General features: G+C 42.3%; 1 protein-coding gene across 2 annotated transcripts in view; it reads right to left on the bottom strand.

The window, feature by feature from the left end:
• Positions 1-13615, bottom strand: part of LOC116973362 (macoilin-like) — a 97102-nt gene extending 83487 nt beyond the window's left edge. Inside the window, exons 1-2 of one of the 2 annotated variants that reach the window (XM_033021346.1) lie at positions 13451-13615; positions 12478-12558 (exon numbers count right to left, since the gene is read on the bottom strand). In XM_033021346.1, the coding sequence (XP_032877237.1) occupies positions 12478-12506 (29 nt within the window). In that variant the 5' untranslated portion in view covers positions 12507-12558; positions 13451-13615. Of the gene's footprint in view, positions 1-12477; positions 12559-13226; positions 13383-13450 lie in introns of those variants that run through there. The other variant, XM_033021344.1, reaches the window with a different exon arrangement.
• Between the last annotated feature and the right edge of the window lie 720 nt (positions 13616-14335).

The following is a 14335-nucleotide window of genomic DNA, read 5'->3' as shown; positions in this document are numbered from 1 at the left end:
TTGGAAGGTTGGGTGGGGCAGTGGAAGGTCAAACTTAATCCAGAAAAGTGTGAGATAGAAACATAGAAAGTAGATGCAGGAGTAGGCCATTCGGCCCTTCGAGCCAGCACCGCCATTCAAATTGATCAAGGCTGATCATCCAGAATCAGTACCCTGGTCCTGCTTTCTCCCCATATCCCTTGATTCTGTTAGCCCTAAGAGCTCTCTCTAACACTCTCTTGAATACATCTGGTGAATTGGCCTCCACTGCCTCTGTGGCAAGAATTCCACAGGTCACAACCCTCTGGCTGAAAAAGTTTTTCCTCATCTCAGTCCTAAATGGCCTACCCCTTATTCTTAATGGTGCACTATGGGACGTCAAACATTAATGGGGCATATTCAGTAAATGGCAGGGCCCTCGGGGTGCTGGCACACAAAAGACTGCAGATAGACACAAAAGGCTGGAGTAACTCTGGAGATTCTGCCTGTCCTGCTGAGTTACTCCAGCTTTCAGTGTTTATCTTTGGTTTAAATCAGCATCTGCAGTTCTTTCTTACACATAAGATTGCAGATGCTGGAATCTTGAAACAGAAACAATCTGTTAGTGGAACTCAGTGGGTCAGGCATCAATGGTAGAGGTAAAGGGATGGTCAACATTTTAGGTTGTGATCCTGCAGCAGTGTTGTGCTGTAGAAGAATGTAAAGGGGAGATAACCAGGATAAAGAGATGAAAGGGAGAGGTACGACAAAGTGAAAAGTGGAATCAGGTGAGCTGGATCCAGGTGGGGGAGCGGGGAATATCTGATTGAAATAGATTTAAAAAAAGGAAAAATAAATGAGCAGATGGTGCTGGGAGGGAAGGGGGAAGAAACAGAAATAGGATAGTACCAGATAAGGGAGAGATAATACAGAGATGGACTGATAAATGGATAGGAAGGCTTTAGAGAGCTAGGGGGCCAATGCACGCAGATGAAATGAGCCCAATATATCTAATTGGTCAGCAGGGACAAGGTGGGCCAAAGAGCCTGTTTCCACACTGTGCTGCCCTATAACTTTGAAACTACAGCATCAGATGGGGCAAGGCGTAGGATGGATGGACCAGGGCAAAGAAAGTCTGGTGCATAAGTTTGGGTGATGGGCGGATGAAAAATGGAAGGAAGAACAAAGCAAGAGAGTACTGGTGTGTACTGTAGGAAGCGGGAAAGGAATACAGGGTAAGTGAGTTACTTGAAATTGGAAAATTCAATACCATTAGGTTGCAGGCTACCCAAGTGAAATATTAGGTGTTGTTCTTCCAGTTTCCATTTGGCCTCACCATGGCTGTGGGGAAAGGGACATGTAACCTAAGGTGAGGAGATGGGAATGACTGGATGAGTGGTGAGTGTTAATGTACAGGCAGATTTGAGATGCAAGTTCATAGCTCCCTGGAAATGATGACAGGGGAGGATAAGATAGTGGAGAATGGATTCAAAATGCTTACCTTCATAGGCAGAGGCACTGTGTGTAAGAGTTGGAATGTCATGTTGCAGCTGCAGAAAACTGTAGATGGGCCACACTTGAAGTATTGTGTACGGTGTTGGTGGATGGTTCTGGTTGCCACACTACAGGAAGGATGTGTAGCTTTAGAAAGAGTGCAATAAAAATTAACAGGATGTTGCCTGGAATAAAGGGCTTTAGTTACAAGGAGAGATTGGATGGGCTGGTTTGTTCTCACAAGAGCTTAGGAAGCTAGGAGGTGATACTGTTTAAGAAAGAATTGCAGATGCTGGAAAAATCGAAGGTAGACAAAAAATGCTGGAGAAACTCAGCGGGTGAGGCAGCATCTATGGAGGGAAGGAATTGGCGACGTTTCGGGTCGAGAGACAAAAAATGCTCCATTGCCAGAGTGAGGCCCAGCGTAAATTGGAAGAACAGCACCTCATATTTCGCTTGGGTAGTTTACACCCTAGCGGTATGAACATTGACTTCTCTAATTTTAGATAGCCCTTGCTCTCTCCCTCCTTCCTCTCCCCCTTCCCAGTTCTCCCACAAGTCCTACTGTCTCCTCTGACTTCCTTTCTCGAAACGTCGCCAATTCCTTCTCTCCATAGTTGCTGCCTCACCCGCTGAGTTTCTCCAGCATTTTTTGTCTACCTGCGAGGTGATACTGTTGGTCTATAACATTATATGGGTCATGGATAAGGTCAATAAAGTATTTTTCTGAGGGTGGGGGAGCCTAAAAATAGAGGGCACAGGTTTAAAGTGAGAGGGGGGACCAGTGAAGTAGCTCTGAGAGGCAAGATTTTCACACTGATTCTATGACTCTCTTTCTTTGTTATTGTCTTGAGACTAAATTGACCCTTTGTGATGAATCGAAGAGAATTATCTCTTAAATAATTCAAATTGTAATCATTACTGTGTATAAGTAATAACTGGTCAGCCTGCTCGTTTTAGCATTCGGTAAGCAGTTGGTATTTGTTTTGCTCTTTTTGTCTCCATTTAATCCTGCAATCAAAACCCTAATGGGTTGGGTAATATATGATGGGCAAAGAGCAAGAAGACTAATTGTGATTTGCGCCGGTATTTGAAGTAGTATTTGAAGTTGGTTAAAATGTACCTTTACTCAGATACAAAATCAAGTTTCTCAATCCTCAACGTGATTGGGCTCATGGTTAACCCATCCCTTTGTTCTGTGCATGTAAATACATGAGGTATAATATTGCGTGGAGAATGTCTGAACTTAATCAATAATCATCCTAATCAGCTATGAATTGCTGCTTGTCTTTCAGGACACAGAATATCTAATGTGAATTCCTTTGCGGCTTGCTGTGATGACCTTTTAAGCATTCTAAGCATTACTCTAAGAACATATGAAACAGGATATGGCCGCAATGGCCTCTTGAATCTGTACCACCACTCAATAAGATCATTGCTATCCTCGACCTTGTACTCTTTCTCACCCTTTCTCTGTCACTCATATTCCATAGCATCAAATCTATTAATCTTAACCTTGAATATATTTACTGGCCAAACATTCGCAGCCAGCTGGGGAGAACATTTTAAGATTCATGTGTTATCATACTCTGTGTTATCTCAGCCCAAAATGATTGACCTTTTATTCGATGGTCCTCAAACCACAAATCACGAGGCAAAGGAAACAGGCTCTCATAAACCATCTCACAATCATGTTTCAATAGGATCACATTTTGCAAAATCTTCCCTCATGGACAACCGCCACAATAAGTCGAGTGACTCTTCACTGCTCTGCTTCCAAGGCAATTCTATTCTTCCTTAAATGCAGAGATCTCATCAGAATTTGAGTCTGACACCTTTACCCTTATATTCCAAATCTCTTACAATAAAGGCAAGTATACTAGTTGTCTTCCAATTTGCCTGGTGCATTTGGAAATAACATCCTACAATTGATGACTTGACATTAACATCCTACAGTTTATGTACCAATATTCCCAGATATCTCTATATGCCAACATTTAATAGGATATCAACATTTTAAAGTTCACATTTACTGTTATTTCTAGTGAATTGAATAATGTCATGTTTTTCTAATTGTCTCATGTAGTCATACAGCACAAAAACAGGTCCTTTGGCCCATCATGTCCATATTGATCATTGAGTACGCATCTATACTAATTCCATTTGCTGGGACTTTGTCCATAGCCAACAGTGCCTTTGGAGTTCAAGTGTTTATTCAGATACTGTTAAAAAGTTAATCCTCTTCTTAAACCTAGGCTATCTGATCCTAGACATCGGTGTTATGTGGAATTTCTATGCCCTTAATTTTATATACTGTACCTCCATCAGGTCCCTGGTTAGTTTCCTTTGGTCTAAGAAAAGATGTGAGCTGTGCTTTATTAGTGACGGGCGTAGAATGAGCATGGGCACCATGGTACAACTTTAGATAACTTTGGTTAGGCCACAGCTAGAGTATGATGTGCAGTTCTCATTCCACGCTAGAGGAAGGACATGAGCGCACTGGAGAAAATGTAAAGGATATTCATCAGAATATTGCTGAGGATGGAATGTTTCAGTTATGAGGTGAGACTGAATAGGCTGGGTTTAGTTTAGTTTAGAGATACGCCATGGAAACAGTTGCTTTGGCCCACCAAATCCACGCCAAACATCGATCACCCATTTGCACTAGTTCTATGCTAACCCACTTTCACATCCACTCCCTACAATCCAGGGACAATTTACAGAGGCCAATTAACGTGCAAACCCACACGTCTTTGAGATGTGGGAGGAAACTGAAACACCTGGAGGAAACCCATGCGGTCATAGGGAGAATGTGCAAACTTCACACAGACTGTGCAGAGAGTAGTGCGTTCGGCTGAACGCACTATGGGAACTTCACTCGCCCCCCTGCAGGAACTATACATCAGTACGTGCAACTCCAGAGCCAATAAAATCATGGGAGACCCCTTCCACCCCTGCAGCGGACTGTTCCAGCTGCTACGGTCAGGCAAACGCCTCCGCTGCCATACTGTGAGAACGGAGAGGTTGAGAAGAAGCTTCTTCCCAGAGGCCATTAGGACTGTAAACTCCTATCTCACCAGGGACTAAATTTACTGTACCACTCTACTGCTTTTTCTTAAAATTGCTGGGTTTTTTCCATTTTTCCTTCCGCCCACAATATTTAATATGAAAAAGAATATGTGATTCTGTTACATTCTGTTTGTAGTTTGTTTGGTTGTTTGTTTGTCTTTTTGCACAAAGTCCGCGAGCATTGCCACTTTTCATTTCACTGCACATCTCGTATGTGTATGTGACGAATAAACTTGACTTGACTTGACTTGACTTGACAGGATCAAATCCGGGTCTCTGGTGCAGTGAGGTAATAGGAGTCTCTCCCTACTTACTTACTTACTCTTGTAGAATCTATTGCAATTCTCTTTTATCCAGTCTGCTAAGGATATCTCGTGTCCCCTTTTTGCCCAGCTAATTTCCTTCTTAAGAATACTCCTACATCCCTTATGCTCTTCCCCATGTGGTCCCTTCAATTATAATCACACTGTTCTTGTTAAATGTTCCATTACTTCACCAATCTCTCTCAAATGTGTGTTTTCTGTAATCAATAATAATACTTCCAGCTTTGGGGCAGGGTGTGGAAACTAGAGCCCAACTTAGAATACAGAAATTGGACTGAGTTAGGTGAAGAGACATTTAATTAATTCATGGTAGAGAATGATAAACAGTTAAAATAAAATTGAGTCAAAGGGGAGAAAGCGGGAAAATGGTGTTGAGGCCAAGATTGGATTTGTCTTGATTTTATTGAATGGTGGCGCATGGGTTAAAGGCCCAAGTGGCTTCCTCCTGCTGTTGTATCTTATTTTCTTAAGGTGCAATCAAGACGGGGCAGAATTTGTTAGGTTCATCCTGGAGCGTTTATTGACACAGTATGTAGATAATGTAACTAATCTAGCCAAACTAGACCTTGTATTGGGAAATTAGCCTGGCCAGGTGATCAGAGTTTTAGGGGGGGAACAATTTGAAACAGTGATCATAACTCCAATATTTTTGAAATTGTTATGGATAACAATATGACTGTATCTTGGGGGAACTGCTAAATGGGGGTGAAGGCTAATTGCAATATAATTTGGGGAGCTAAGGAGAATTAATTGGGAGCAGTTGTTATTGGTGAAGTCCGTGGCTGTTACTGGGTAAATCCACATCTAATATGCAACAGGCCAATTGGCCAGAATTCAGTGCAAACATGAGGAAGAAAGATAAATACTGCAAGGTTCATGAACATTGGAAGATGAAATCAGACAAACCCTTAAAGAATATGTGAAGTAGGAAATTACTTAAATAGTGACTCAGGATCCACTGGATTGTGGGTGGCCAACAGTACAGTGATGTAGAAAATCCCAAGGCAAACATTTTTTTGTTTATCGGGAAAGACGAATTTTGGGCCATTCTGCATAAATGTTCGACACAAAATGCTAGAGTAACTCAGCAGGACACGCAGCATCTCTAGAGAGAAGGAATGGGTGACGTTTCGGGTCGAGACCTTTCTTCAGATAATATAAATGGTAGATTGATTAGTAAGGGTGTTAGGGGTTATGGGGTGAAAGCAGGAGAATGGGGTTGAGAGGGTGATAGATCAGCCATAATTGAATGGCAGAGTAGATTTGAAGTAAATTACAAACGTTATCATATTTTGTTTAGATAAGTAGCTACGGCATAGATATTTTTTAGATAGAATTATTTTAAGCTAATGTGATGGGTAAGAATTGTTTATTAAAATGTGACAGCTTTTCTTTGTTAGAGTGAGGTTGTAGAAGCTAAGAACTATAAAAGTGACAAATTAGCAGAAGCACAAATTAAGTAAAATCATTCCATATGTTATTATCAAGCACATACTTAATGTTGCTCATTAAATTCATTTACCCATAACTTTAATAGATCAACTTGTTTATGTTAAAACAATTATGCTTTGGCTGAAACGGCAATGGAGAAATGTTTGTTAAAAAAACTTTTCCACAGTGGTTTTCCACAGTGTAATCTCAAATCATATTGAATAAGCACCCAAAACAGAAGTGTTCCTTATACATTATACCTTTGCTTTAATAGTTCTACATCAATTTTTTTTAAAGGGAAGCAGGAAATCGCAATGTATACATTGTTTATCTCATTATGTCAGACCGCTGGTTAAATTAATCTAAGCAACAGCTACTCCTTATTAGAATCATGACAGGCAATGCAAATCAAAGTAAACAAAACCAATAATTGCTAGCAAGGTATTACTGTATTACCTATAATATATATAATATATAGTTCTCGTGGAAAGGAAGAATCATAATTTACAGTCAAATAAAAAATATTAGCCAAAAAATGTTTAAGAAGGAACTGAAAATGCTGGAAAAATCGAAGGTAGATAAAAATGTTGGAGAAACTCAGTGGGTAAAGCAGCATCTATGGAGCGAAGGAATAGGTGACTGTTTCGGGTCGTGACCCTTCTTCAGGCTGCTGTGGGGGTGGTGGGGGCGGGAAGAAGAAAAGAAGAGGCAGAGAGAGTAGGCTGTGGGAGAGCTGGGAAGGAGAGGGGAAAGAGGGAGAAAGCAAGGACTACCTGAAATTGGAGAAGTCAATGTTCATACCGTTGGGGTGTAAACTACCCAAGCGAAATATGAGGTGCTGCTCCTCCAATTTACGGTGGGACTTACTCTGGCCATGGAGGAGGCTCAGGACAGAAAGGTCAAATTTGGAATGGGAGGGGGAGTTGAAGTGCTGAGCCACCGGGAGATCAGACAAAAATGTTGGAGAAACTAAGCGGGTGAGGCAGCATCTATGGAGCGAACGAAAGGCAACGTTTCAGGTTGAAACCCTTCTTCAGACTGATGTGAGGGTGGGAGGAAGAAGAAAGGAAGAGGTGGAGCCAGATGGCTGAGGGAGAGCTGAGAAGGGGAGGAGAAAGTAAGGGCCTCCTGAAATTAGAGAAGTCAATGTTCATACCGCTGGGGTGCAAACTGCCCAAGCGAAATATGAGGTGCTGCTCCTCCAATTTACGGTGTTCCTCACTCTGGTCATGGAGGAGGCCCAGGGCGGAAAGTTCGGATTCGGAATGGTAGGGGGAGTTGAAGTGCTGAGCCACCGGCTGATCAGGGTGGTTATTGGGAACCGAGCGGAAGTGTTCGGCGAAGCGATCACCAAGCCTACGCTTGGTCTCACCGATGTAGAGCAGTTGACATCTAGAGCAGCGGATGCAATAGATGAGGTTGGAGGAGGTGCAGGTGAACCTCTGCCGCACCTGGAAAGACTGCTTGGGTCCTTGAATGGAGTCAAGGGGGGAGGTAAAGCGACAAGTGTAGCATTTCTTGCGGTTGCAAGGGAAAGTGCCCGGAGAGGGGGTGGTTTGGGTGTGAAGGGATGAATTGACCAGGGAGTTATGGAGGGAGCAGTCTCTGCAGAAAGCAGACAGGGGAGGAGATGGGAAGATGTGGCCAGTGGTGGGATTCCATTGGAGGTGGCGAAAATGTCGGAGGATTATCTGTTGTATGTGACGGCTGGTAGGGTGGAAGATGAGGACAAGGGGGTCTCTGCCCTTGTTGCGAATGGGGAGTGAGAGCTGAGTTACGGGATATAGAAGAGATCTCATCTATAGTCGAAGAGAGGACATCTCCGATGCCCTGGTTTGCGACACCTCATCCTGGGTGCAGATGCGGCATTGACGGAGGTTTTGGGAGTAGGGGATAGAGTCCGTATAGGAAGCAGGGTGGGAAGAAGTGTAGTCCAGATAGCCATGGGAGTCAGTGGGTTTATAGTAGATGTCAGTCAGTAGTCTGCTACCTGCGATGGAGATAGTGAGGTCCAGAAATGGGAGGGAGATGTCGGGAATGGTCCAGGTGAATTTGAGTGCCGGATGGAAGTTAGTGGTGAAATGGATGAAGTCAGTGAGTTCTGTATTGGTGCGGGAGGTGGCACCAATGCAGGCGCCTAAAATGTGTTCATGTTTTGTACTGTGACAATATAAAACTTCTTGAGATAAGGATCTGAGGTTTATAATACAGAGAACATAAGTTCTATAGTGGTACACTATATCCTCGCAGAACATAAAAGCTGCACTTGGAGTTTTGTGTTCAGCTTCGGTGACCCTGCCATGGGAAAGTTGCCATTAAGTTGGAATGAGTGCAGAAAACAATTCTGAAGTTTGAATCCTGAAGATTGGGCAGGCAAGGACTTAATGTGTTGGAGTGTAGTTAACAGAGGGGTGATCTTATAGATATGTATAAAATCATGAGGGGCATAGATAGGGAGAATGCATACAGTTTCGTGCCCCCTGTGTTCCTAATGAATCAATAATTAGAAGATTTAGGTTTAAGGAAGAGAGGAGAAAGACTTAATAAGAACCTGAAGGGCATTTTTTTAATCACAGGGTGATACGCATATGGAATGAACAGCAAGAAGAAGTGAGAATGAGGCAGGTACAATAATAATATTTAAAAGACATTTGGACAGATACATGAGCAGGAAAGGTTCCGAGGGATATGGGTCAAACACAGGCAAATGAGACTAGCTTAGATGGGCGCTTTGTCAGTATGATGTATGACTCTGTGCTAAGATATTTTCAAGACGAGAATATTTGTCCAGACACAAAATGCTGGAGTGACTCAGTGGGTCAGGCAGCATCTCAGTCTGAAGAAGGGTCTTCAGTTTGAAGAGGTTCTCGACCCGAAACGTCACCCATTCCTTCTCTCCAGAGATGCCGCCTAATGCGCTGAGTTACTCCAGCATTTGCGGTTCTTTCCTACACAGAATAGTTGACCATTTTCTTTCAAGCATGAATCAAAAGCCAAATGGATAATCTAGTTATGCACCAGTCTGTATGATTAAATTGGCTCTTCATTTAATTATGAAGGATAAGGATCATTATGAGAAGAAACTTGGGCAAAGTCATTTAATCACGAACAAGTATCTTTTTCCACTGTGGGCTCAATTACTTGCACTAGACAAGTGAATACATGATTCAGAGATCCTTTGTGTTTGGCCCACGGTTCTAATACTAATGTGTTGCCCTCCAGTTGTCACAAAATAATACCCAAGGAATCCGCCAAGAAACCTACTCCCAATTTCAATCATGATTGGTATCTTTTGTCAGGCACAGATTCTGTATTACAACAAAACCCAGCTGGCTGCCCCAGTCAAAAGCCAACCCCAAGAGAATAACATCTACATTTCAGAGAGAATCTGAAATGTGAAATAATGTACAGAATCAATCATTACTACAGATGGCAGCAACGAGAAGGATGGGTATATCGAGTCCCATTACATCATTGTTAATGAAGCACCCTTAACATGGTAATATGCCCCAGGGCAATTCATGGTAAAGTGTTTACAATTTTATTACTAAGAATGAGAAACCATACAATCCTACAGTTTATAAATTTAAAACAAAAGGAAATTGTGGAGCAGTACACTGGTAAACTAAGATGTTTCAGTGCAGAGCAGGAGCATACATATTCATGACGTATATTTATATAATTTGTATTCTGTGTATTTTTACATTGACTTTTAAATAATTTGCATTTAATTCCGTGTTCAAATTTGTCATTAATTATCAAATGTTATTTACTATTACCATTGATTTTATACAGATGGTAATGATTGATTGCGGGCCATAAATTAAAAGCAACTGTGAAAGCATTACTGTAAGATAATAATGAGGCAGGTGAGGTGGACATCGAGAGCAGACACAAGCATTTCCAGTCAAACTTCTTTGCTGATAACCTTATTCCTAATACATCCTCTGACAAAAAAATGAGCAATATCATAGGCATGTATTTAATCAACATTTTACATAAACACGTTTCTTGCGCTCACAAGACTTTTATAACACAGCATCTTTAACGTAGCAAAACGAGCAAGACATCTGAGCCCTAAAGAAATTATTGGGTTGGATGAGAAAAAACAGAGCTAAAAGAGAAGGCTTGAAGTAATGGCTTAAAAAAGAAAGAGAAGTCCAGGAGCAAAGAGATTTAGAAAGGAAATTTGAGAGTTTAAAGGGCCTGTCCCACTTTGCGATTTTATTTTGTCAACTGCGGGCGTCAGTGACTCACGCCAGCAGTCGCCGAAAAAACCGTCAAATTTTATGACAATCTACGACAGGCTACGACACAGTTGACGTCAGCCGACATTAACATTTTCAGGACCTCAACAGCGACAGCATTCAACAGCATACGACAGCGTCTACGACATCCTGTGACCACACAGACGTAAAACAATGATAGCCGAAGTCAACATACGTCCATCCGTGACACGATACGGCAAGATACGACAGGCTGCGTCACTGTCTACGACATCTGAGGACAACAGGTTGACGCATGATGACGTATGATGACACAGGCTGTCGCAAAATGAATTAGCAGAGGTCATGACCTTGCATCACCATGTGTCACTGGACGTCACCCACAGGACAGCCTACGTCAGCGTGCGACAGGGCGCACGACATGATAAGACACGCAGGTGTCACGGAAAGATTTTGAACATTCCAAAATCCAGCGGCTGCAAGGAGACACCGTGCACCGTGCATCGTGCATCATTACATTACATACATCACCCCGCGGCAACCTCTTTTCAGGCTGTCGCCGAAAATGTTGCCCAAGTGGGACAGGCCCTTGAGGTACCACGGTCTAAGCGGAAGCTCAGAGGGGATAGAGCCTTTTCTGTTGCTGCTCCGGCACTTTGGAACACCTTGCCGTTGCACATCAGACAGGCCCCCTCACTGTCCATCTTCAAATCCTCCCTAAAAACTCATTTTTATTCTCTGGCTTTCGACACTGGCTGAGACATTGCTCCTGTTCTTAGTGCTTTTAATGTCTTTTAATTTTTACTGTTTTTAGTCCTTCGTTTTACGGTTTTTAATGGTTTGTAATAACTTTTTGTCCATGAGTTCTCATGTACAGCACTTTGTGGCAACTGCGGTTGTTTAAAGCGCTTTATAAATAAAGTTTATTATTATTATTATTATTATTATTATTATTATTAAGGGTTTTGCAGTGAAGGGATTACATTTGGAGTTGGTCAAGTGGCCAGAATCAGAGAAGTGCATCTATTTTGGAGGAGTGGAAGATAGAGAAGGAAGAGTCCATGGAGGAGATGAACACAGATGAAAATATAAAACAAACCTTGCATAATTTTCACCCAGTCAAGAACCCCGCGGATTGTTAGCCGTACTGGAACTGGTAGGAAATAGGACATGGGCAGTCTTGCAGCCCAATTAACTTTCCAATGAAAATTGATCCAGAGAGACATTTCCAAAGAGAGATCTCCTGGTGCCCAGATGAAACACTTCTTTAACCAACACCTCTAAAACCTACTCATTCTGCATTCATCTCACTATTGCCATTGAAATATTTCAGAAGTAGTTCATAGGCCGTAAAGCACTTTATTGTTCATCTGTAACTTCTCTACCTTGCAAATCGAGGACAGAAGATCCCGCCACTCTGAGAAATTACAAGATGTTTCTGCATCCTGGATTTTCATAAAATGTACATAATCAGTCCACATTATTCATTTGTGACAACCATTAATGACAACATTAATCTCTCTCGACTGCTGCTCGGTCATTAGATATTACAAATATCTTGATTAAACTCTAATTACACTGCACTGATTTTGATTTTCACATTGAGTTTATCCTAGATACTTTCCCATCAGTAAGAGATAATTGGGATGTGATTTTATCAGAAAAATTCTAATAAAAACCCATACTTAATGACAGTAAACGATTTCTCCCATTTACTGGTTTACTGTTTCCCTTGACAACTAGTACGTTCCATTGCAAATATGTCCTGTTGTGTAATTGTCAACATCACGTGCTCAAAATATACCTATGAAATGAAATTCAGAGATAATATTACAATTCAAATGGTTGATGGCATGATATGGTTTCTGGCACATTGGTTTAGCAATGTACCTATCCCCAAACTGGAGGGAAACTTTACCAATCGACATTGCATTGATGGATAATGTACTCTCTTTGTTCCTCGCGTTTACTCCTACCTTCCCATCTTTTCTGTGTACCAACTCATTCTCTGTCACGCAGCAGGTTAATCGACCGTTCATAGTCAATGGATAGAAAATCTGGAATCATTTAAGAATGAGCAATGTTACTGATTGGCCGTTTCGAAGTGGACCATGGTTTTAATGAAAATAACAACAGTACAGAGACTGGGAATTGTTGCGCTGGTGCTTGGCAGACAACATGCTAATCTCTGCATCTGGCGGAGCTCTGGCTGTCGAACCCAGACCCCCATCCCGTTCACTGAGGAAGAGGTTGGAGACTTCATTGCGCCGAGGGACCAGTCCGGGACCCTCGGTCTCAGCTAACGTGCTGCTAAACGGAAGAGACAGAGCTGATGTCTTACTAATATCAGAGACAGCATGAGACATCCCAAACGGCCGTCCTAAAGGGATCAGTCAGACAAAGAGGAGAGCATTTGAAGGTCTGAATGGGACAGCGCCGCTTGCTGAATGAACCTGTCGTGATAGTATCCCACTCAAGCAGGTGGAGAGAACTTCTGCTCCCTACCATTTCAAGGATAATATACTGATTAATATATTCATTTGTTTCTATATAAAATAATGCTTTGGAGCCACTCGACATCCACCCCTAATGCAGCGAGAGGGAAAGTCAGAGTTCCCTTGGCTGCCGCGGCGACTGGATGTGGAGCCAGCGTTCTCGCTGCTGCCGTTTAAACAATAAACCCGAACAGCGCGGCAACACAAAGAGCTACCATCGCAAACCTTACCTCGCACAGACGCCGGCTGCCGCCAAATTGCTGCCTCTCCAACCTCGAATCATCCCCACCAATCTCGACCGGTGTGCTGGCTACGTTTGTAAATAAATATCGCGCCACAAGCAGTGAAAACATAACCTCGCCAAGGGATTCAGATACAAAGATATTGATGCCTAAAACCCGCCCCGATGCCCCCGACGCACACGCAGCCCCCCCCCCCCCCCCCCCAAACTTACCCCAGCCTGGCATCACCATGTGTGTGGATTTAAGCTGCATCCAACCTCAAGTTGTTTGTGCAAAAGGTGCTCCGATCTTATATTCCGACCCCTCTATTCACCCGTATTCTTTAAATTTTAAAACCCAGTCAGCTAAAGCTCATGTTCGTTTGTAGGGAGAGAGAAAAAACAAGCATGCTGTACACTGTGATCGGCGCAGGCGAATTCCCACAATACAGATGCAATCGTTAATGACTGTTGGACAATGGGACCATATGTGTCCTATTTTTTTTAGCATAGGCACGGTGCATATACCGAGCATAATTCATCGTGGGCTGTAATGTGTTTGTAATTGTGGAATGAATAGTGGGCATCTTCAAACTCAGCAGTGGGAATTATTGTGTGCTGATGTGTGATCGATTTCTGCAACATGCAAAGTCAAAGTCCAATTAAAAGAAAAGAACGATAAAATATGGATTGCGTGGTTTGATCCATCAGGTCAACCTGTATCCGGGATTGTGCTACTACATTGCTTTAGAAAGCCTAAGTAATTTTGATCTGTAAGTATTAAAGAATAAATCAGTATCCTAGGATATTGAAAGGTTTGTTAAAGAACAATGGAAGAGCAGATACCAAACAAGTTTGTCTAGATTTGTGGAGCCATTGGAATTAGGGATGGGAGGCCATTTAGTCGGCACTAATGCCATAACTGTTCCTGAGACTAACTACTCTATTCCTATTTCTCTTTTTCTTTAATCTTATTTCCCCCAAAATAAGCCTGCTGACTGAAACTGTGAGATTAGATCAAACACAGAATCTTTCTCATCTTTAAGATTTTGCTTGCAATCAGACCAATTCATTTGCTCCACGTCTATATGTCCACCTCTCCTTTCCTCTATTTTGTAA

Source organism: Amblyraja radiata, chromosome 5 (assembly GCF_010909765.2).
Source record: "Amblyraja radiata isolate CabotCenter1 chromosome 5, sAmbRad1.1.pri, whole genome shotgun sequence".
NCBI lineage: Eukaryota > Metazoa > Chordata > Chondrichthyes > Rajiformes > Rajidae > Amblyraja > Amblyraja radiata.
The sequence above is the reverse complement of the archived record's forward strand: the minus strand, read 5'-3'. Positions and strand labels throughout refer to the sequence as shown.